General features: G+C 43.5%; 2 protein-coding genes across 3 annotated transcripts in view; one reads left to right on the top strand and one right to left on the bottom strand.

Moving 5' to 3' along the window:
* Positions 1-21,230, top strand: part of LOC112257656 (sortilin-like) — a 35,812-nt gene extending 14,582 nt beyond the window's left edge. For both annotated transcript variants that reach the window (XM_042304219.1, XM_042304220.1), the window contains 13 exons: positions 4,211-4,260; positions 4,872-4,999; positions 5,276-5,420; positions 8,453-8,608; positions 8,924-9,133; positions 14,997-15,165; positions 15,408-15,598; positions 16,004-16,193; positions 16,572-16,688; positions 17,133-17,244; positions 17,917-18,029; positions 18,438-18,564; positions 18,747-21,230. In XM_042304219.1, coding sequence (XP_042160153.1) covers positions 4,211-4,260; positions 4,872-4,999; positions 5,276-5,420; positions 8,453-8,608; positions 8,924-9,133; positions 14,997-15,165; positions 15,408-15,598; positions 16,004-16,193; positions 16,572-16,688; positions 17,133-17,244; positions 17,917-18,029; positions 18,438-18,564; positions 18,747-18,761 — 1,723 coding nt within the window. In that variant the 3' untranslated portion in view covers positions 18,762-21,230. The remainder of the gene's footprint in view (positions 1-4,210; positions 4,261-4,871; positions 5,000-5,275; positions 5,421-8,452; positions 8,609-8,923; positions 9,134-14,996; positions 15,166-15,407; positions 15,599-16,003; positions 16,194-16,571; positions 16,689-17,132; positions 17,245-17,916; positions 18,030-18,437; positions 18,565-18,746) is intronic.
* A 91-nt stretch (positions 21,231-21,321) lies between these two features.
* On the bottom strand, positions 21,322-24,329 carry LOC112257655 (golgin subfamily A member 6-like protein 2). Its single transcript, XM_024431401.2, is given in 5 exon segments — positions 21,322-22,009; positions 22,011-22,506; positions 22,916-23,026; positions 23,314-23,563; positions 24,200-24,329. Coding segments are annotated over 4 exon segments (1,314 nt in total). The 5' UTR covers positions 23,526-23,563; positions 24,200-24,329; the 3' UTR covers positions 21,322-21,514.
* Between the last annotated feature and the right edge of the window lie 517 nt (positions 24,330-24,846).

Below are 24,846 nucleotides of genomic sequence, written 5' to 3'. Positions count from 1 at the left end.
ATATCGTTACTTATCAGTACTATATCGTTACTTATCAGTACTATATCGTTACTTATCAGTACTATATCGTTACTTATCAGTACTATATCATTACTTATCAGTACTATATCATTACTTATCAGTACTATATCGTTACTCTTTATCGTTACTCTTTATCGTTACTCTTTATCGTTACTATATATCGTTACTCTTTATCGTTACTATATATCGTTACTCTTTATCGTTACTATATATCATTACTCTTTATCGTTACTATATATCATTACTCTTTATTGTTACTCTTTATCGTTACTCTTTATCGTTACTCTTTATCGTTACTCTTTATCGTTACTCTTTATCGTTACTTTATCGTTACTCTTTATCGTTACTTTATCGTTACTCTTTATCGTTACTCTTTATCGTTACTATATATCGTTACTCTTTATCGTTACTATATATCGTTACTCTTTATCGTTACTCTTTATCGTTACTCTTTATCGTTACTATATATCGTTACTCTTTATCGTTACTCTTTATCGTTACTCTTTATCGTTACTATATATCGTTACTATATATCGTTACTCTTTATCGTTACTCTTTATCGTTACTATATATCGTTACTCTTTATCGTTACTCTTTATCGTTACTATATATCGTTACTCTTTATCGTTACTCTTTATCGTTACTATATATTGTTACTCTTTATCGTTACCGTTACTATATATCGTTACTCTTTATCGTTACTATATATCGTTACTCTTTATCGTTACCGTTACTATATATCGTTACTCTTTATCGTTACTCTTTATCGTTACTCTTTATCGTTACTCTTTATCGTTACTCTTTATCGTTACTCTTTATCGTTACTCTTTATCGTTACTCTTTATCGTTACTATATATCGTTACTCTTTATCGTTACCGTTACTATATATCGTTACTATATATCGTTACTCTTTATCGTTACTCTTTATCGTTACTCTTTATCATTACTCTTTATCATTACTATATATTGTTACTCTTTATCGTTACCGTTACTATATATCGTTACTCTTTATCGTTACTCTTTATCGTTACTCTTTATCGTTACTATATATCGTTACTCTTTATCGTTACTCTTTATCGTTACTCTTTATCGTTACTCTTTATCGTTACTCTTTATCGTTACTATATATCGTTACTCTTTATCGTTACTATATATCGTTACTCTTTATCGTTACTATATATCATTACTCTTTATCGTTACTATATATCATTACTCTTTATTGTTACTCTTTATCGTTACTATATATCGTTACTCTTTATCGTTACCGTTACTATATATCGTTACTCTTTATCGTTACTCTTTATCGTTACTCTTTATCGTTACTATATATCGTTACTCTTTATCGTTACCGTTACTATATATCGTTACTCTTTATCGTTACTATATATCGTTACTATATATCGTTACTCTTTATCGTTACTGCATGTCAGAGGCATGAAAAATGGAAAAATGGAGGAATGGAAGTGTGGTATAGCCTACGTTCCAAAATGTGCCGTGTTTAGATGAAAACACTGACAAGGCCGAGGTCGAGTGGGCGACACCGTGTTTATGACACAATAAAAGGTCATTCAGTTTAAACGTTAAATGACAAATCTTCACGACTAGGCCCAGTCCACAGACTAGGCCCAGTCCACAGACTAGGCCCAGTCCACAGACTAGGCCCAGTCCACAGACTAGGCCCAGTCCACAGACTAGGCCCAGTCCACAGACTAGGCCCAGTCCACAGACTAGGCCCAGTCCACAGACTAGGCCCAGTCCACAGACTAGGCCCAGTCCACAGACTAGGCCCAGTCCACAGACTAGGCCCAGTCCACAGACTAGGCCCAGTCCACAGACTAGGCCCAGTCCACAGACTAGGCCCAGTCCACAGACTAGGCCCACAGAGAGCTCATACACACATAGGATTGTCCCGTGTCAGGAAGAAATTACATCTACTTTCACCCCTGAGTATGTTGAATAAACATCCAGTACTTCCCCCACTGTTGTCAGGGCACCTTGCAAACAGTAAAAGCAGGCAGGAAACTGGCATTGCAGTTATGTTAGTTTAATGTTTGACTAGGTGTTCTCTGGGCCAAGCCCTTTGTTAGTTTAGTGTTTGACTAGGTGTTCTCTGGGCCAAGCCCTTTGTTAGTTTAGTGTTTGACTAGGTGTTCTCTGGGCCAAGCCCTTTGTTAGTTTAGTGTTTGACTAGGTGTTCTCTGGGCCAAGCCCTTTGTTAGTTCGTGTTTGACTAGGTGTTCTCTGGGCCAAGCCCTTTGTTAGTTTAGTGTTTGACTAGGTGTTCTCTGGGCCAAGCCCTTTGTTAGTTTAGTGTTTGACTAGGTGTTCTCTGGGCCAAGCCCTTTGTTAGTTTAGTGTTTGACTAGGTGTTCTCTGGGCCAAGCCCTTTGTTAGTTCGTGTTTGACTAGGTGTTCTCTGGGCCAAGCCCTTTGTTAGTTTAGTGTTTGACTAGGTGTTCTCTGGGCCAAGCCCTTTGTTAGTTCGTGTTTGACTAGGTGTTCTCTGGGCCAAGCCCTTTGTTAGTTTAGTGTTTGACTAGGTGTTCTCTGGGCCAAGCCCTTTGTTAGTTTAGTGTTTGACTAGGTGTTCTCTGGGCCAAGCCCTTTGTTAGTTTAGTGTTTGACTAGGTGTTCTCTGGGCCAAGCCCTTTGTTAGTTTAGTGTTTGACTAGGTGTTCTCTGGGCCAAGCCCTTTGTTAGTTTAGTGTTTGACTAGGTGTTCTCTGGGCCAAGCCCTTTGTTAGTTCGTGTTTGACTAGGTGTTCTCTGGGCCAAGCCCTTTGTTAGTTTAGTGTTTGACTAGGTGTTCTCTGGGCCAAGCCCTTTGTTAGTTTAGTGTTTGACTAGGTGTTCTCTGGGCCAAGCCCTTTGTTAGTTTAGTGTTTGACTAGGTGTTCTCTGGGCCAAGCCCTTTGTTAGTTCGTGTTTGACTAGGTGTTCTCTGGGCCAAGCCCTTTGTTAGTTCGTGTTTGACTAGGTGTTCTCTGGGCCAAGTCAGTACTAGCTGTGCTGAAAGGGCATCGGTACTAGCTCTGTTTGTTTACCTTCACTGGTTCACTTTCTAATGCTGCAGCACCAGTAGTGTTGAGTACACACACACACACACACACACACACACAAAGGCAGGCAGGCAGGCAGGCAGAAACACATACAGCAATATCACGCCACCCAGCCTCTCTTCCCAGTCCCTTGAAACCTAACCTTGATAGTTTAGCTTGACCTATATTCCTAACTAGGACATGACGAAATTCTGAAGATCGGCACAATGGAACCGCTGGCGCGAAGTACCTGTTTGAGAAGGGCACGGCTCTAACCGTCTGCGGGATGGGACGTGTGGTAAACTAACCGTATGCATGTGGCACCATGACAATTAGCCGCTAAGATGATGAAACACGTCACCGAGGTCTTTTTTTAGTACAGCAGGAGCAGCGTATTTTCAACTGTTACCAGTGTGTCCCGAAGAATATCCTCAACAAGGTCATATTTCATTCCACTATAGTTTGAAAACAGTGACCATGGTGCTGTACTTACAACAAAACATGTTTGGCTATTTTGTAAATGTTTCCAAAGGCTAGGTTCTTTACAGTAATGTGGGACAGCTTGTACATGTTTATAAAGGCTAGGTTCTGTACAGTAATGTGGGACAGCTTGTACATGTTTATAAAGGCTAGGATCTGTACAGTAATGTGTGGGGGACAACTTGTACATGTTTATAAAGGCTAGGAACTGTACGGTAATGTGTGAGGGGACAGCTTGCACATGTTTATAAAGGCTAGGTTCTGTACGGTAATGTGTGGGGGACAGCTTGTACATGTTTATAAAGGCTAGGATCTGTACGGTAATGTGTGAGGGGACAGCTTGCACATGTTTATAAAGGCTAGGAACTGTACGGTAATGTGTGAGGGGACAGCTTGCACATGTTTATAAAGGCTAGGAACTGTACGGTAATGTGTGAGGGGACAGCTTGCACATGTTTATAAAGGCTAGGAACTGTACGGTAATGTGTGACTGGACAGCTTGCACATGTTTATAAAGGCTAGGAACTGTACGGTAATGTGTGGGGGACAGCTTGCACATGTTTATAAAGGCTAGGATCTGTACGGTAATGTGTGGGGGACAGCTTGCACATGTTTATAAAGGCTAGGATCTGTACGGTAATGTGTGACAGCTTGTCTTCTCTGTTTCCAGGGGGATGGACAGTAACCTATTCTTTACCACCAACCTCAATGGATCCTGCAGTGAGTGACACTGACATCCATTCAAATAGCTAATAAACCTTGAAAATGATTTCATAGTCTCTCGTGACAGACTGACATAAATAGTTGACATGGATGCCAAGGAAAGAGAGGGAGAGAGAGATTGATGGAAACAGCGATAGAGGGATTGAGAGAGAGATTTTTACTTTCATCTATTCTTATAGTTAGAAACTGTATCAAGTCTTGATCAATCCCAAATCTAAGTCTTTCATCAATCCCTCTTTCTTTCTCTCTCTCTTTCTCTCTCTCTCTCAATCCCTCTATTGCTGTTTCCATCAATTCCTCTCTCTCTCTTTCATTGTCTCTTCCTCTTTGTCTCTCTCTCTCTCTCTTTCTTTCTCTCTCGATCAATCACTCTCTTTTCATCAATCCCTCTCTCTTTCTCTCTCGATCAATCACTCTTTCCATCAATCCCTCTTTCTTTCTCTCTCGATCAATCACTCTCTTTTCATCAATCTCTCTCTCTCTCAATCCCTCCATCGCTGTTTCCATCAATTCCTCTCTCTTTCTCTCTCTCTCGATCAATCACTCTCTTTCCATCAATCCCTCTCTCTCTCTTTCGTTGTCTCTTCCTCTTTGTCTCTCTCTCTCAGATGAAAGGGGGATGCTAGACTTGAGAAAGACGGCAGACTACGGGAAGACCATCAAGACTGTTGCCATTAAAATCTTCTCTTTCGGCCTGGGGGGAAAGTTCCTGTTTGCTTCTGTTATGACTGGAACTGTAAGAATGAGTGTGTCTGTGTGGTGTAATTGTTTTTTTGTGTGTGTTAGTTTGCAAATGTTTTGTATGTGAGCTTGTTCTTTAAGCCTAAGGCCTAGCTGATACCATCTCTCTATCTCCCTCTCACTTTCTTTCTCATTCCCTCGCACTCTCTATCTTTGCATCTCCCCCTCTCTCTCTCTCGGTCCCCCTTCCCCCCCTCTCTGTCTCTCCCTCCCCTCTCCCTCCCCTCTCTCTGTCTGTCTCTCTGTCTCTGTCTCTGTCTCCCTCACCCAGGGCACTCTGAGGATGATCCATGTGTCGACTAACCAGGGGGAGGATTGGAACATGGCTCAGCTGCCTCCGGTTGGCCACGAGGAGTTCTATTCTATCTTGTCAGCCAATGACGACATGGTGTTTATGCACGTGGATGAACCAGGAGGTCAGTCAATAGCCTATACTGTGTTCTTTTTCCCCACAGAATGTCACTCTAGTTAACCATGTTGGATTGGACCCTAACAGGACCGATGTTCTCTCCTCATCCTTTCATGTTCTCTCCTCATCCTTTCATGTTCTCTCCTCATCCTTTCATCTCCTTCCACTCCTACTCTGGTCTTCTACTTGTTTTAAGAAGGTCATAGCAAGGATCATTTAGCTATTTGAATTGGAATTTTAAGACCCCTTGAAGTCCATAAAAAAAAAAAATATATATATATATATGTCAAAAGTTTGGACACACCTACTCATTCAAGGGTTTTTCTTTATTTTTTAAAACTATTTTTCTCAGCCCAAACAACTTCAATTGGGTGGGAGGCCAGGAGGCCAGGTCATCTGATGCAGCACTCATCACTCTCATCACTCTCGTTTTTGGTCAAATAGCTCTTACACAGCCTGGAGGTGTGTTTTGGGTCATTGTCCTGTTGAAAAACAAATGATAGTCCCACTAAACACAAACCAGATGGGACAGCGTATCACTGCATAAAGTTGTTTTAGCCATGCTGGTTAAGTGTGTCTTGAATTCTGAATAAATCACAGACAGTGTCACCAGCAGAGCACCCCTACACCATCACACCTCCTCCTCCATGCTTCACGTTGGGATCCACACATGTGGAGATCATCCATTCACCTACTCTGCGTCTCACAAAGACACGGCGGTTGGAACCCAAATTCAAAAATTTGGACTCATCAGACCAAAGAATACATTTCCACTGGTCTAATGTCCATTGCTTATGTTTCTATTGAGTATATTTTGATTAGTTTAACTACGTTTTGTTACTGCATGATTCCATATGTGTTATTTCATAGTTGATCAAATCAAATGTATATACAGTGCCTTGCGAAAGTATTCGGCCCCCTTGAACTTTGCGACCTTTTGCCACATTTCAGGCTTCAAACATAAAGATATAAAACTGTATTTTTTTTGTGAAGAATCAACAACAAGTGGGACACAATCATGAAGTGGAACGACATTTATTGGATATTTCAAACTTTTTTAGCAAATCAAAAACTGAAAAATTGGGCGTGCAAAATTATTCAGCCTCCTTAAGTTAATACTTTGTAGTGCCAATAAATGTCGTTCCACTTCATGATTGTGTCCCACTTGTTGTTGATTCTTCACAAAAAAATACAGTTTTATATCTTTGTTTGAAGCCTGAAATGTGGCAAAAGGTCGCAAAGTTCAAGGGGGCCGAATACTTTCGCAAGGCACTGTATATAACCCTTCTTACATCAGCTGATATCTCAAAGTGCTGTACAGAAACCCAGCCTAAAACCCCAAACAGCAAGCAATGCAGGTGTTGAAGCACGTTGGCTAGGGAAAAACTCTAGAAAGGCCATAACCTAGGAAGAAACCTAGAGAGGAACCAGGCTATGAGGGTTAGGGGGGGGAGCGAACCCAGATGTCTTCACTAATATTCTACAATGTAGAAAATAGTAAAAATAAAGAAAAACCCTTGCAATTTCTGAGGCTGGTAACTCTAATGAATGTATCCTCCGCATCAGCGGTAATTCTGGGTCTTCCTTTCCTGTGGTGGTCCTCATGAGAGCCAGTTTCATCATAGCGCTTGATGGCTTTTGCCAACTGCACTTGAAGAAACTTTCGAAGTTCAAGAAATTTTCCACTTTCATGTCTTAAAGTTTCTCTTTGCTTATTTGAGCTGTTCTTGCCATAATATGGACTTGGTTTTTTACCAAATAGGGATATCTTCTGTAGACCACGCCTACCTTGTCACAACACAACTGATTGGCTCAAATGTATTAAGAAGGAAAGAAATTCCACAAATGAACTTTTAACAAGGCACACCTGTCTATTGAAATGCATTCCAGGTGACTACCTCATGAAGCTGGTTGAGAGAATGCCAAGAGTGTGCAAAGCTGTCATCAAGGCAACGGGTGGCTCCTTTGAAGAATCTCAAATATAAAATAGATTTTGATTTAACACTTTTTTAAATTACTGCATGATGTAACAATGTAAATAATAGTACAAATTAAGGAAAACCCTTTAATGAGTAGGTGTGTTCAAACTCTTGACTGGTATTGTGTTTATTCATTAAAAAAGTGTTGGAGGGCCTTATTGCTTTTAGCCCGTACAAATGCATTGAATAACAGGTTCACTACATGGAACAACTTTCTCTTAAAAAGTTCTCCTTTTAGTTTCTAAATGTTTCATTGTCTCCAGACACTTGCCATGTCTCCTCTATTCCTCTCCTTCACTTTTCTCCATTGTTTATCTATTCTAATACAGTTGTCGCAGTGACCTAATCCTTTATGTCCCTGGACACTGGCTGTGTCAGATGACAGAGGCACTGTTTAAGTCTCTGTTCCTCCTCTCCTCCCCTGTTCCTCCTTTCCTCTCCTCCCCTGTTCCTCCTTTCCTCTCCTCCCCTGTTCCTCCTTTCCTCTCCTCCCCTGTTCCTCCTCTTCTCCTCCCCTGTTCCTCTCCTCTCCTCCCCTCCTCCCCTGTTCCTCCTCTCCCCTGTTCCTCCCCTGTTCCTCTCTCCTCCCCTGTTCCTCCCTCTCCTCCCTGTTCCTCCTCTCCTCCCCTGTTCCTCCTCCCCTGTTCCTCCTCCTCTCCTCCCCTGTTCCTCCTTTCCTCTCCTCCCCGGTTCCTCATTTCCCTCCTCCCCTGTTCCTCCTCCTCTCCCGGTTCCTCCTTTCCTCTCCTCTCCCCTGTTCCTCCTTTCCTCCTGTTCCTCCTCTCCTCTCCTCCCCGGTTCCTCCTTTCCTCTCCTCCCCGGTTCCTCCTTTCCCCTCCTCCTCCCCTGTTCCTCCTTTCCCCGGTTCCTCCTTTCCCTCCCCTGGTTCCTCCTTTCCTCTCCTCCCCCCGGTTTCCTCCTTTCCTCCTCCTCCCCTGTTCCTCCTTTCCTCTCCTCCCCTGTTACTGTCCTCTTCTTCTCCCCTGTTACTCCCCTCCTCTTATCTCCATATCTTATCTCTACAGTACCCAAATACAGTTCTTCTCCTATATGTTCCCAGACACAGGCTACGGCAGCATCTACGTGTCAGACGACAGGGGTACGGTGTACTCTAAGTCTCTGGAGCGTCACCTCTACACCACCACAGGGGGAGACACTGACTTCACCAACGTTACCTCTCTAAGAGGGGTCTTCATCACCAGTATACTGGCAGAGGGTAGGGACTACACACACACACACACACCTGCTTTGAATCCCCCAACAGTTAGAGCAGGCCTGAGATGGGAAAGGGAGTTCCAAAGGCATTGGTGTGTGGCAGGAAAAAGGCTGCGTGACTGTGTCCCAGATAGACTACGGTGTGTTCTGCCGTAACAGTTATGAGGCCTAGGATGAATGACTTTCATTCGCTGTTCAGTGTGAGTTCAGCTGCATGTCTATAGGAGAGCCATACATGGAGAAACGCTGGATTATATCTATATGTCTCTCAGAATAACCTCTGTCTCGTCGTTGTATTTATTTATTTCTCCTCCAGACGGCTCGGTGCAGTCCGTGGTGTCCTTCGACCAGGGAGGGGAATGGGTGCCCCTGCAGAAGCCTGCCAACACCAAGTGTGACTCCACAGCCAAAGACCCCGACAAGTGCAGTCTCCACATCCACGCAGCTTACAGCACGGCTATGAAGCTGAACGTCCCCATGCTGCCTCTCAGTGAACCAAACGCTGTAGGACTCATCATGGCGCACGGTAAATCACACACACACACACACACACACACACACACACACCTCATCCTCATTAACCTGTCCATGACTATTTCAATTTGACTAAGCAAAAAGGACAGGCAGTTGTGTTTGTGCCGGAGGCTGGTCCAGCGTTGACACTCGTGGTTCATGTCTAGACTCAGCCACTGATCTGTGGCCTTCTCCCGGTATCTAAAAGACATACAGTGCCTTCGGAAAGTATTTCAACCCCTAGACTTTTTCCACTTTTTAAAAAAATTATTCTAAAATGGATTAAATAAATACAAATCCTCAGCAATCTACACACAATACCCCATAATGACATCACAATACCCCATAATGACATCACAATACCCCATAATGACATCACAATACCCCATAATGACATCACAATACCCCATAATGACAATGTGAAAACAGGTTTTTAGACGTGTTTGCAAATATATTACAAATAAAAAACAGAAATACCTTATTTACATAAGTATTCAGACCCTTTGCTATGAGACTAGAAATTGAGCTCAGGTGATCCTGTTTCCATTGATCATCCTTAAGATGTTTCTACAACTTGATTAGAGTCCACCTGTTTTCAATTCAATTGATTGGACATGATTTGGAAAGGCACACACCTGTCTATATAAGGTCCCACAGTTGACAGTGCATGTCAGAGAAAAAAACCAGGCCATGCGATTGAAAGAATTGTCCGTAGAGTTCCGAGACAGGATTGTGTCGAGGCAGAGATCTGGGGAAGGGTACAAAAACATTTCTGCAGCATTGAAGGTCCCCAAGAACACAGTGTTCTCCATTCTTAAATGCAAGACATTTCGAACCACCAAGACTTTTCCTAGAGCCGGCTGCCCCTGCCAAACTGAGCAATCGGGGGAGGAGGGCCTTGGTCAGGGAGGTGACCATGACCCAATGGTCACTCTCACAGAGCTCCAGAGTTTCTGTGGAGATGGGAGAACTTTCCAGAAGGACAACCATCTCTGCAGCACTCCACCAATCAGGCCTTTTACGGTAGAGTGGCCAAACGGAAGCCACTCCTCAGTAAAAGGCACATGACAGCCTGCTTGGAGTTTGCCAAAAGGCACCTGAAGCATTCTCAGACCATGAGAAACAAGATTCTGGTCTGATAAAACCAAGTTTGAACTCTTTGGTCTGAATGCCAAGTGTCACGTCTGGATAAAACCTGGCATCATCTCTACGGTGAAGCATGGTGGTGGCAGCATCATGCTGTGGGGAAGTTTTTCAGCCACAGGGACTGGGAGACTAGTCAGCATCGAGGCTAAGATGAACGGAGCAAAGTACAGAGAGATCCTTGATGAAAACCTGCCCCACAGCGCTCAAGACCTCAGACTGGGATGAAGGTTCACCCTTCCAACAGGACAACGACTCTAAGCACACAGCCAAGACAACACAGGAGTGGCTTCGGGAGAAGTCCTTGATTGTCACAGCCAGAGCACGGACTTGAACCCGATCGACCATCTCTGGAGAAACCTGAAAATAGCTGTGCAGCAACGCTCCCCATCCAACCTGACAGAGCTTGAGAGGATCTGCAGAGAAGAATAGGAGAATCTCTCCAAATACAGGTGCCAAGCTTGCTTCATACTTGTAGTGTCATTCAAATTGCTGCCAAAGGTGCTTCAACAAAGTACAGGTTCTGAATACTTATGCTAATGCAATATTTCAGTTTCTAAAAAACACTTTGCTTTGTCATTATGGGGTATTGTGTGTAGAAATGATGAGTTGGGGGGGGGGACTATTTTATCAATTTTATAACCTAAACTAACAAAATGTGGAAAAAGTCAAGTGGTCGGAATACTTTCCGAAGGCACTGGATATTATATTATTATTAATAAATTAGTCTGACACCGCTGTAATGATACAATATATGCCTTTTAGCAGACAGTTTTATCCAAAGCAACTTATTCATGCTGCATACATTTAGTGGTGGTCCCGGGTATCGAACCAACTATCCTGGACCGTGTTCTACCAACTGAACAAAAGAGGACCGTGTTCTACTAACTGAACTACAGAAGACTGTGTTCTACTAACTGAACTACAGAAGACCGTGTTCTACTACCTGAACTACAGAGGACCGTGTTCTACTACCTGAACTACAGAGGACCGTGTTCTACTACCTGAACTACAGAGGACCGTGTTCTACTACCTGAACTACAGAGGACCGTGCTCTACTGACTGAACTACAGAGGACCGTGTTCTACTGACTGAACTACAGAGGACCGTGTTCTACTGACTACAGAGGACCGTGTTCTACTGACTACAGAGGACCGTGTTCTACTAACTACAGAGGACCGTGTTCTACTAACTACAGAGGACCGTGTTCTACTAACTGAACCACAGAGGACCGTGATCTACTAACTGAACCACAGAGGGCCGTGATCTACCAACTGAACCACAGAGGACCGTGATCTACCAACTGAACCACAGAGGGCCGTGTTCTACCAACTGAACCACAGAGGACCGTGTTCTACCAACTGAACCACAGAGGACCGTGTTCTACCAACTGAACCACAGAGGGCCGTGTTCTACCAACTGAACCACAGACTGTTCTACCAACTGAACCACAGAGGACCGTGTTCTACCAACTGAACCACAGAGGACCGTGTTCTACCAACTGAACCACAGAGGACCGTGTTCTACCAACTGAACCACAGAGGACCGTGTTCTACCAACTGAACCACAGAGGACCGTGTTCTACCAACTGAACCACAGAGGACCGTGTTCTACCAACTGAACCACAGAGGACCGTGTTCTACCAACTGAACCACAGAGGACCGTGTTCTACCAACTGAACCACAGAGGACCGTGTTCTACCAACTGAACCACAGAGGACCGTGTTCTACCAACTGAACCACAGAGGAACCAACTGAACCACAGAGGACCGTGTTCTACCAACTGAACCACAGAGGACCGTGTTCTACCAACTGAACCACAGAGGACCGTGTTCTACCAACTGAACCACAGAGGACCGTGTTCTACCAACTGAACCACAGAGGACCGTGTGTTCTACCAACTGAACCACAGAGGACCGTGTTCTACCAACTGAACCACAGAGGACCGTGTTCTACCAACTGAACCACAGAGGACCGTGTTCTACCAACTGAACCACAGAGGACCGTGTTCTACCAACTGAACCACAGAGGACCGTGTTCTACCAACTGAACCACAGAGGACCGTGGTCTACCAACTGAACCACAGAGGACCGTGTTCTACCAACTGAACCACAGAGGACCGTGTTCTACCAACTGAACCACAGAGGACCGTGTTCTACCAACTGAACCACAGAGGACCGTGTTCTACCAACTGAACCACAGAGGACCGTGTTCTACCAACTGAACCACAGAGGACCGTGTTCTACCAACTGAACCCAGAGGACTACCAACTGAACCACAGAGGACCGTGTTCTACCAACTGAACCACAGAGGACCGTGTTCTACCAACTGAACCACAGAGGACCACCAATATACAATGTTCGAATCAGTTGTGTCTAATAGGTAGTCTGCTCACCTCATCCTCAGAGAATGATTACATTTTTAATTAAGTTATTTATTTATTTGCACACAGGAAAATACAAGACAATGTGATGATGAGGGTTTAAAAGGCAAGTCAAAATAGCATTTACAAGAGAGGTAGAAAGCCCAGAGGCTTGTAAAGGCTCCTCCCCGTTTCAAATATTTCTAGAACAAAACAAACAACAAATTATTATCCTGATTATCAAAATATAGAAATAAATAGTTGAGGATTAATTCCCAAAACATTTTAAAACATCTATCAGGAAGAAAAGAAAGGAACTAGATTGAGAGAGCCCTGGTACAGGGGAGCTTCCCAGCCCTGTGGACATAGAGGAGGGGCTGCACAAAACCAAGGATCACAAAAATGGATAAACCAATGGCATATGTGAAGTACTGCATTTCATCATGATTGAGGGACAATAGCTAAAGTTAGAATTACAATAATGGGGAGGTAACTCACCATCATAGACACCAAGATAATCAAAATTACCTTAAACGCCCTCATCCTCATGTTATTTGTCACCTCTCTGTCCCCTTCCCCCGGCCCAGGCCGTTTCACAGCCTTGAGAGGCAGCAGAACCCCTTCACAAACGTCAGGAGGAGGTACAGAACCAAAGTAAGCATAGATGTATATAGATAGATCAATCAGATGCACACCAAACAAACCGGCCCCAAGAACTATCAGCCAGACAGCACCACACCAGCCCACCCTGTATCTCAGGGGTTTGTACTTCAGAAAGGTTACAAACCACCGCCAGGTAACGCTCCACACGGATACAGCTTTGAAACAAGGGTCGGCCAGTGTACAAGAGACCCGTGCCAAATGCTGCAAGACTTGAGACGGCAGTTGATTTGATGTGTATGCTGACAACAAAGAAGACAGAATTCAGGCAGAAGAGACACGGCCAGGTCTGAGCGAGAATAACTCTTTGAGGCCATATTGTCCCTCCCACTCCAGTCATGATCAGCCACAGGACGTAGCCATTGGTTGGGGACACTCAGGATGAGATTGAGTGCGCAGGAAGCAGTGTTGATGGATGTGCCTTGTGCATGGAGGCCAACTACTGAGGTTCTGTTTGTCTCTGAGATGTTCATGTCTTCACTTTCTGGATTGGTGTGTGGGCTTTAGTATGCTTTGACAATGATTAGTTTATTCCTGTTGAAAATGGTATGGTAAAGCATGTGACAATCAAAGGAATCAAGATTTTGGGGTGAATTCCATTTCTACTCAGTCAATTTAAGGAAATCACTCCATATCAGAAAATGATATGACACTTAATTTCATCAGATGTGTTGAATAAGACATTATCAAAATTCTGCAAAACTAGCATTTCCCCCATTTGTTTCATACATTAGATTTAGAACCGGTTTTAAATACACGTGTGTTTGATTGGTAGTAATATAAATATTGGAGTATTTTTAAATTAATGTGGACTGAATCACCTACCTCTGTTGGAACTATTTGAAAGTATTTTCAAATAATGTCCTATAAATAACAAACTTTTTCAAAATATGTCCATATACATCATTTTAAATACAGGGTTTAAATGCAGCACAGTATGTATTTGTATAAATACTGTGTATTTTAGTATTTTCAAATACATGCCAATACTTTCCAAGTATAATTCCAAACATATCAAATATTCAACTGATTGTGTTTAAAAAATATATATTCTTCCATTAATTTACTAACAAATGTCTTGGAAAGTAATTGAAATACCCTTTTAATAGTATTTAAATACCCTTTTAATAGTATTTAAATACCATTTTAATAGTATTTAAACCCAGGTCTGCATTAGACACACATTCTGAGATAAAAGGAACACACATGAATGGATGGAGTTCTCCTCCTGGTCTGGAAAGTGTAGCGCTGATGTAACATTTGACAAAGTTGAAGCTGATTTGTGTGCTATAAACACACATACACCTGTGTCACTCCATCACCTTGATGGACCACACCCTGCTGGCATGCAAATGGTGACATGCAAAATGTAGTCAATATCGCACCACTAAGTGACTGTGATTATGATTGAAGAGGATATGCCATGCAGTGTGTTATGGATAGGGCTATGAGGTTTCTTCTTTCTGACAGGTCAAATGGTTCAGGAGGTATACCATCTGTTCTCTAAACGGATTGGTACATCCATTTAAAAAAAAAAACATATATATATATAGTTTTTTTTTTAAATGAATGATATACTGAATAGAAAATGGATTCTTGAAGAATATACAGTAACTTAATAAATAGTTTATCAGATGACAGAGGCTACACCTTACTGTCTATTTCATTTTTTGACCTCTAGCCTCTGACCCCTGACCCCTCTGAACTCTCAGGGAGTGTGGGCGATGCCATCTCTGTGATGAAGCCTGACGTATTCGTGTCAGATGATGGAGGTTACACCTGGCTACAGGCCCTGGAGGGACCACACCACTATGCCATCCTGGACTCTGGTGGACTCCTGGTGGCCGTGGAGCACTCTGCTCAGCCCATCAAAGACATCAAGTACGTCTGTGTTTCCATAAGAAGGGCTCTGATCAAAAGTTGTGAACTGTATAGGGAGTAGATCAGGGTGTCGTTTCAGACAGGCGACGCAGGAAGCCTGGATCCCAGTCTCGGACTATTCGGCTGTAAGACAAACTGGTACCCAGGCTAGAATGCAGAGGCCAAGAAAGAAAGAAACCACTTCAACGTACAATAAAACACCTCATTGTGCTGATATACAGTAATGTGTTCTTTCCTGTCAGGTTTTCCACAGACGAGGGCCAGTGCTGGCACGTTCACCAGTTCACTAGCGATCCCATCCACTTCACAGGGCTAGCGTCGGAGCCAGGGGCGAGGTCTATGAACGTCAGTGTCTGGGGCTACAGAGACTCTCTGCTCAGTCAGTACTGGGTATCAGTCACCATCGACTTCAGAGAGCTGCTCACTAGAGACTGTGAGTACAAGTAATACCATGGGATACAGCTACTGTAGGCTAATGATGTGATACAGACATGCATTATAACACTGAGTACCCAGTCGTGCATTATAACACTGAGTACCCAGACGTGCATTATAACACTGAGTACCCAGACGTGCATTATAACACTGAGTACCCAGACGTGCATTATAACACTGAGTACCCAGTACCCAGTAATGCATTATAACACTGAGTACCCAGTACCCAGACGTGCATTATAACACTGAGTACCCAGTAACCAGTAATGCATTATAACACTGAGTACCCAGTACCAGGGGAAAAAAGCTGCCGTATTAGATGGCTCCTGGATCTCCAGCACATCACAGGTCTGTGTTAGCCCACCGAACTAAAGCCTCTTGCAAACTCATGTCTGTTTCTCAGGTGAGGACCAAGACTACGTGCAGTGGCTGGCGCACTCTGATGACATCAGCGACCCTAATGACGGCTGTATGTTGGGTTACAAGGAGAAGTTCCTGCGTCTGAGGAAGGCCTCTGTCTGCTTGAACGGACGGGACTATGAGGTCAACAAGCAACCCGCCCCTTGTCCCTGCACCTTGGATGACTTTCTGTGGTGAGAAGTCTAGTCCTCATGAATCTGTTCCCTTAGCCACGCTAGTACACTACCTAAGATCAAGCCTTGTATTGGGCATGCATTCTGGTGTGGCGGTATGGAGATGGGAATGTAACCACAATGGTATTTAAAGTTGGGCAAACTTTACCGTTTACTGCATATGTTTCAGTCAGTTCCAGTACACTGTGGCGGTCACCCTAGCTACTGTACACTGTGGCGGTCACCCTAGCTACTGTACACTGTGGCGGTCACCCTAGCTACAGACATTTTACCAGTGGCAGAAGAATAGTATTTGAATATAGAATTGTTCTCAACACCACTAACTGTGCTGTCTGCCTGCTGTCCCTGTCCAACCTGCTCCACGCTGCCATCCTGCAGTGACTTTGGGTACTATCGTAAAGAGAACAGCTCCGAGTGTGTGGAGCAGCCGGACCTGAAGGGCCACGTTCTGGAGTTCTGTCTGCAAGGCAAGAAGGAGCTGCTGCAGACCAGAGGGTAAGGCTTTAGTCATCTGTGGTCCAACCTGGATCTCCTGCGCTGTGTATCACAAGACTGTGTTAGCCCACTGTGCTAAAGTCTAGGAATTAGCTTGAGGAGCTAACACAAGTCTACAGGTCTCAGACAAGGTGACTTATCAGAGTGTGGATCACGGAACCACCTGATTGTGCTGCACAACTGTCAATAGTCATGGTAGCACATGGGTTCCTATTTCTGGAAGTTTCTCTCTGTGCATACGGCATGACAACGATGGAAGAGTTTAAAATATATATATATTTAAGCACAAGCATTTTGCTACAGTAACAATAACATCTGCTAACTATGTGTATGTGACCAATGACATCTGCTAACTATGTGTATGTGACCAATACAATTTGATTTAATTAAGATACTTTCTTCGTGACCATGACTAACCACTAACCATGTCGTCTTGGTCCACAGCTATAGGAAGATCCCTGGGGATAAGTGTGAGGGAGGAACACAGCCGGAAAGAAAAGAGATAGACCTCAGTAAGAGATGTGTCAATGACCTACTGGGACCTCAGGAACTATTGGTGAGTAGAGATGACCACGCCACTGGTCCACACTGGTTTTCACTGGTCCACACTGGTTTTCACTGGTCCACACTGGTTCTCACTGGTCCTGTTCTAGAATGTCAAAAAAACAATGGAAGGAATCCTTGCGTAACATTTATTGAATTTGACAACTTACGTATAACAAGGGCAGTTTGAACGTGGAATCACTTGAAACATTTTAACCCAAGAGACTGACAGAAAGGTTGATAGGGATTTCATCTTCAAAACAGTGTAAACCTCAGTAACCATCGGTTACATGACCTTAATCCTGCTGCACGACTGTCAGTAGTCATGGTAACACATGCTTTCCCATTTCTGGAAGTCTCTCTCTCTGTCTCTGTCTCTGTCTCTCTCTGTCTCTCTCTCTCTCTGTCTGTCTCTCTCTCTCTCTCTGTCTCTCTCTCTCTCTGTCTCTCTCTCTCTCTCTCTCTCTCTCTCTCTCTCTCTCTCTCTCTCTCTCTCTCTCTCTCTCTCTCTCTCTCTCTCTCTCTCTCTCTCTCTCTCTCTCTCTCTCTCTCTCTCTCTCTCTCTCTCTCTCTCTCTCTCTCTCTCTCTCTCTCTGTCTCTCTGTCTCTGTCTCTCTGTGTATACTGCATGACAACGATGGAAGAATTGTCCTTGTACTCTCTCTGTATCTCTCCCCTCCTAAAGACGGACGGCCATCTGTCCAGCTCAGCACCCATCGTAGTGACGGTTCTGATCATTATCCTGCTCAGTGTCGTGGCCGGGTTCCTCTTTGTCAAGAAGTACGTCTGCGGTGGAAGGTCAGTACAGCAAATGTTGTTTTAAGATCGGTACATAGCAAATCAAGCTATACTGTTGTTGTTTTAAAATTGGTACATAGCAAATCAAGCTATACTGTTGTTTTAAGATCGGTACATAGCAAATCAAGCTATACTGTTGTTTTAAGATCGGTACATAGCAAATCAAGCTATACTGTTGTTGTTTTGAGATCGGTACATAGCAAATCAAGCTATACTGTTGTTTTGAGATCGGTACATAGCAAATCAAGCTATACTGTTGTTGTTGTTGTTGTTTAAGATCAGAGACGGTTACTCAAGCACAGTGAAAAAAATGTTAAATATCTGAGCCAGCACCGTTTGGTTCTGGTCGGCACAATGATGTGTGAAAAGGTTATAAGTGGCTCAGTGTGTTTTGATTGGCTCCCCCAGGTTCCTGGTACACAGGTACTCTGTCCTACAGCAGCATGCTGAGGCCCAGGGAGATGGAGTAGACGAGCCATTAGACAGCAACCACACTCGGGCTAGCAACAAGACCGGCTTACACGATTCAGACGAGGTAATGGTACAAACACACAAATGTTTTTTTTGTATGGCCTCCGCACTTATTATAAATATACAATTTGCCTCAATCCCTTGGTGAAGAATTGGTTGTGACTTTCCTTTGCCTCAGTGTTTTCTCTAGTCCTTCCTATTAAAGGTCCACTTACATAGGAATGTTTGTTCTCTGTGTGTCTCTAGGATCTTCTGGAGTAACAGGTGGCATTTCCAGCTACCAGGAGGAACCCCTAGCCTCCTGTCTCTCCTTTACAACCTAGAAGCTCCTGCAGCAACCAGGGGAATCTAGTCTCCTGTCTGTCCTTAGGCTCACTGCTCTATATTGAAGAACAAGTTTGTCCTAGGTGTACACCGAGGCTCGCTGCTGCTCTCTCTTCTTCGCTTCCTGTTACTTCCTCCTTCTCCCCTCCACCATGACCCTTTAACTCTTAACCCCTGACCTTACATCGCCTGGTGGAGAGTCCTTCTAACGCAGCTCTCATCAGTGAGGTATCCAATGAGGCTTTCTGTTCTGAGTGAGACACACATACAGAGTTCAGCAGGAGAACAAAGGGGGCCAGTAGTGTTGTTGTTGTGGTTGATTTCAGAATGTATTCGTCCAAGTTCCTTTGGGAACAATTGAGTGATGGAATGTGGTGGTTCTGGACTACTGGTGAACATTTAAATAATGGACCTTTGGAACTGCTGTGTAGAAGCTGTTTTTATCATCATCAGCATCTTCTCTTAACAACATAAAGCTATCTTTTTATTCAACCAAGTGAACATTAACAACATTACGGGTTATACACGCTTGGGACTGGGGCTCTTGGGAATATTACGTGTACGCTTCTAATGAAGACTTCCAGTTTCCCCCCCTCCCCCTCCCCTGTACATAAAGAGCTTTCCTTTTTTCATTGATGTGACAGAGTCAGGGACATGGTACATGGGTTGCTGTTGGGTACTGTGGCTTGGAAAAATGATTTGTAAGTATTTTGCCTAACTAATAAGATGCAAGTGGAAATATTTATAAGCATTTAAAGTTGGATAGCAATAACATGTTTTAGATCCACTGTATCAACACACTAAGCTTTCATAGCAGGAGTGAACATCCCTCTAATCTAGACTGAACTAAAGCAACGTATCCTAACCCGAGAAATGTGTACCTGACTCAAACTTTCACCTCCTAAATCATGCATTTGATTTCAATGGGGCAATACAAATGTGTTGCGTGCATGTATTTCAAATTATAATTTGGCTGTGGAACAATGTTCTTTGTTTTGTATTTGAAGTGTCTGTTTTAGTCAGAGGGAGAAAATCTAGTGTACAAATAGCTATTGGCCTTACGCCTCTTCATTTCTCAATAAAAAATTATTACTTGTGTTTTAATATGTTAAGGTAATCCTACATCAGTGAAAGTAGATCTAAAAGTGAAGAAAGAACAGTTGGAATCCATCACTGGACTACACAATGAGTTAGTGCTAACACACACACACACACACAAACATCGAGGCTGCTGGTTTATATTTGGCTGCTACTGTGCCCAGGTGTTGCATTGTGGGCAGAGCATGTTTGAGCAGTAGATAGGAGCTGATAAGATGGAGAGTGCACCAATGTAAACACAGGAACTAAAAGCACATTTGTAAATGTAGTACATAGATCTGAACATTATTGATGAAGCAGTTTGCTAGAAGAAGTGGGTTTTTATAACAATGTTGTATGGATGTGTAGCAGTTTAACACTGGCGTGCCTGTTTTCAGTGTGTGTAGAACCGACCTCTATGTACTGTAGCTCATATGTGAATATGAGATGAGCTAATTCTACTGAATCACATATTTTATTACGGTTTAACTACCTGAGAAGGTCATTGACTTAGTTTCAGAGACAGGATCATTCTAGCCTCGGAAGCCCATTTGGGGGTAATGTCTGTGTAGTATGGGGGGTTGGGTCTGTGCCTTCCCAATGAGTGGCAAGTGCATGTACTGTCTATAATAGATTCAAAGTGTGCATCCCAAATAGCACCTTGTTCCCTATATAGGGGACTACTTTTGACCAGGGCCCATAGGATGCACCCTAGATATCAGATGTCTGTGTAACCACAGTTGCATTCACTTTGTCATTGACACCCCGTAGATTGCACTTACTGTAATTATGTGAATAAGGATTTCACCTCAAATGAAACTCCCTTCAATACCGACTACCCTTCTGTTCAGCACAACTGTTCTGAATACTCTCCCAATCTTTAAAGCAATGGGAACATAAACTCTTTTGATTCCCTTGTCATGTAATACAACTTGATTTGTCCACTGTGAAACAGACAAATGCAATGTTTCATCTAATTTATAATGCAGCCTATACTTGGTGTTCGGTTTGTACAAAAACATCTCTGTACTTGCACAGGACTAAAAATAAATGTCGATTGGCATTAGAGGCAACACCTGTACTGTAGTTAACACTGGGAAGACCCTTGTTCTGAATTATTCATACCTATTTAATCATGCTGGTTTTATGTCTTTGATTTGAGAGGTGAGACTTTTTTTTCTTACATTTTTAAAATGGCTGTATAAAGAAATAATTGTGATGGCTCAATTGTTGAATCTGGGTATCGGCTGTGTATCTCTTGTTCTGTATATTTGAGATAATTTTGCTTTGGGTTGACGACCAATAAATTAACTTGCCCCTTTGAAAGTTGCCTCTTCTGGACTAAAATTGCATTTCATTCCAATGTCAATATGTGCAACATTCAAGAACCAAAGTAGAGAATCAACTTGTGACTAACCCATACATTTGAAATGGTGCTTTATTAGTTTGCGGGATAATAAGTCTCTGGCATCTTCCAACAAAGTGTATTGCATTTGACTGTATTTAGGAAACCAACACATCAACAACATCTCAGGCTACTTCTAAAATGGCACCCATCGGGTCCTGGTCTAAAGTAGTGCACTATGTAGGGAATAGGGTGCCATTTTGCTATCTCAGATTCTGTACAGGAAGTTTCCTTCACTGTCAAAGAACTCTCTCCCATTCGGTACCACTGGCGAAGGCTTTGACGACAGCATTAGTTCCTCCAGTTCTTCCTCTGAAAACACCCTTCCATCCCATCTCTCCTCCTGGTCGTCTTTCTCCTCAACCTTCTCTGACACATTTTCCTCTTCCTCCCACTCCTCTCTCGAGTTATCTTGTCCTGAGGTGTGTCTGCTGTGCAGGGTTGGTGGGGATGAGAGCTGGGTGGGTAGTGAGGTGAGAGGAGCAGCAGGATAATTAGCAGTAGTCATCATGGCTCTTGGGCCAGGGTCATCCTCCAAGTCCCTGGCTATCAGCCTCTGGCTACTGTGGCTAGCCAGGGTGACCAGGGCACCAGTGCCACTTCCTGTGGGCAGCATGGCTGGTTTGCTACTTCTATGTCCAGAGGCAGGATGCTGTGTTCTGCCCGGCCCCCCTGCCCCTCCACCACCAGGTAGGGCCACCTGCCTATCCTGTCCCCCTGCTCCACCCCCAGGTAGGGCTTTCTGCCTGCCCTGTCCCCCTGTTCCACCTCCAGGTAGGGCTTTCTGCCTGCCCTGTCCCCCTGTTCCACCTCCAGGTAGGGCTTTCTGCCTGCCCTGTCCCCCTGTTCCACCCCCAGGTAGGGCCACCTGCCTGCTCCTGTCCCCCTGCTCCACCCCCAGGTAAGGCCACCTGCCTCTCCTGTCCCCCTGCTCCACCCCCAGGTAAGGCCACCTGCCTCTCCTGTCCCCCTGCTCCACCCCCAGGTAGGGCCACCTGCCTGCCCTGTCCCCCTGTTCCACCCCCAGGTAAGGCCTGCTGTCTCAGCCTGGCCCACACGCTGGTGTCCTGTTTAGCTTTCCTCTCTGGGGTGGGGGCGAACTTGCTCCTCAGGACTCGTAGAATGACGTCACGATGGACAGAGAATCCCTCTGCCAGACGGTCAATGGTCCATTCCTCTGGTAGCTCCTGCTTCAGATACCTGGGGTGTAGTCAGTAATTGAGTCATTGAGGCAAAACGTTGACAATGTTGCAGATAAAGCTGACACGACTCCCTAGTCTACCTGACAGACAATCAAAACGTGTCATTCATACAGTACAGCAAAGCTGTCATTAAGGCAAACGGTGGCTACTTTGATGAATCTCAAATCTATTTATATATAACACTTTTTTTTTTGCTCACTACATGATTCCATATGTGTTATTTCATAGTTTTGATATTTTCACTATTCTACAATGTAGAAAAGTTAAAAAAAATATTTTTTTTTAAGTATATAGTAGAAAATAAAGACAAACCCTGGAATGAGTAGGTGTGTCCAAACTTTAGACTTTTGTACTGTGTGTGTGTATATATATTTCTGAATATTTAGTAACATTGCAGCCTTCCTCACCTGATCTGTTCCATGGCGTCCCAGCTCAGCCTCCTCTCTGGAGCTCCAGACTCGGTCAGCTGTCTCTTAACTATATGGTACTTCACCGTCCTCTGTCTCCTCCTCTCTTCACTAGACAGGGGCCAAGGTGAGAGGGGCGGCATTAGGCCTAGTTGCATCATGAGTGTGGAGTGACGACTTGATAAATGATATGATATTTATCTTAAGATACTATGTAGACCCATCACTGACTGGGTGAAAGTGGCAAAGTATGTAGACAGGCATCCTTCAATAGGCCTGGTGGTCCCAGGTCTGTTTGTGCCGTATAAATCACCAACAGCTGTTGTCAGAAAGGCTGCTCAAACAGATCTTGGGACCAGGCAAAGCCTAGGGTTCAGTTTAGGATAAATGTTTCTCACCTGAACACAGCCTGGACCTTGTCGTCTACATCGTCCAGATCTGGATCTTCATTCCTCTCCTCCTTCCCTCTGTGTCTGTGGGCTGAGGTCCTGTGTGTCTGCCTCTGATCCATCCAGGCCTTGCTGGCATCGCTGCAGAGGTGTCGACTACAGCTCCTTGTGGGCATCACTGACAGTTTGCCAAGCCTGGAGACAATCCTGAAAGACATCATGGCTATTCTGAAGGCTCACCACTGGTCACCAGACACTACTGGATGAAGAAAAGACAGGATCAGAAATTATCAACATTTTCAATCTATCTGATTTGCCCAGTACGTCCATTTTGTCTAATCTAGTTAGCTAAAAAAAAAAAAAGTTCAGCTCAATTAAATAACCTCATTGCCAATGGAAAGACTCTCAAACTTTTACAGATGCACAACTGACGGACTATATCACCGCCTGGTACCGCAACTGAAAAACAGCTTCTATCTCAAAGCCATCAAACTGTTAAATAACCATTACTAGCCGGCTAGTAACCGGGGGTTACTCAACCCTGCACCTTAGAGGCTGCTGCCCACTGTGCATAGACATGGAATCACTGGCCACTTTAATAATGTGGAATTCCATTTTACATTGTGTGCATTGTGAATTTTAGATACTACTCCACTGTTGGAGCTAGGAACACAAGTATTTCGCTACAAACGCAATAACATCTGCTAAATATGTGTATGCGATCAATAAAATGTGATTTGATAGTAACCTTGGCTTGTATACAGAGCCAAAGACCTTAGCTAGTTTAGCTAAATACGCCTCTTGCTGCTACCGCACATTCACATCTCACAAAGTAGTCAAACAATAACCATGCGTCTAGCCAACATTGATAGGAATAATTAACAATTGTATTCACCCAAATAAGATTCTCCTGCTTTCTTTAGCTACATTTCAGTCTAGACCTGCTTGTCTCGTGGAAACAATGCAGCCTTTCCGCAAACAGTCTGGCATACAACCTATATTTCCACATACTGCCACCTACTGGCATGTGGTGTTGAAAAACCCCCGATACATTTCAGTCACTACTTGATCGAAAATACCAAACAACAAACCTTTAATTTAAGTAAATGCATTGATATTTATGAATATTAGACTCATATAGACTCATTAAGTAGACTCATTAAACACAAATTATTAGTTTGAAAATGATGTCTGAGTGTTGGAATGTGCCCTTGGTTTTCCGATAAATTTAAAAAAACATAACGGTGCCGCGTGATTTTCTTAATATAATGAATTTGAAATTATTAATACTTTTACTTTTAATACGTAAGTATATTTAGCAATTACATTTACTCTTTGATACTTAAATATATTTAAAACCAAGTAATTTTGGACTTTTACTCAAGTAGTATTTAACTGGGTGACTCTCACTTTTACTTGAGTCATTTTCTAATAAGGTATCCTTACTTTTACTCAAGTATGACAATTGGGTACTTTTTCCACAACTGAATCCAACAGTAAAATAATAAAATAATCTGAGTACTACAGGCAGGACATTACATA

The sequence above is a fragment of the Oncorhynchus tshawytscha genome, linkage group LG22 (genome assembly GCF_018296145.1).
Source record: "Oncorhynchus tshawytscha isolate Ot180627B linkage group LG22, Otsh_v2.0, whole genome shotgun sequence".
In the NCBI taxonomy this organism is placed as follows: domain Eukaryota; kingdom Metazoa; phylum Chordata; class Actinopteri; order Salmoniformes; family Salmonidae; genus Oncorhynchus; species Oncorhynchus tshawytscha.
Note: the sequence above shows the minus strand (reverse complement) of the source record. Positions and strands in the feature narration are given on the sequence as shown.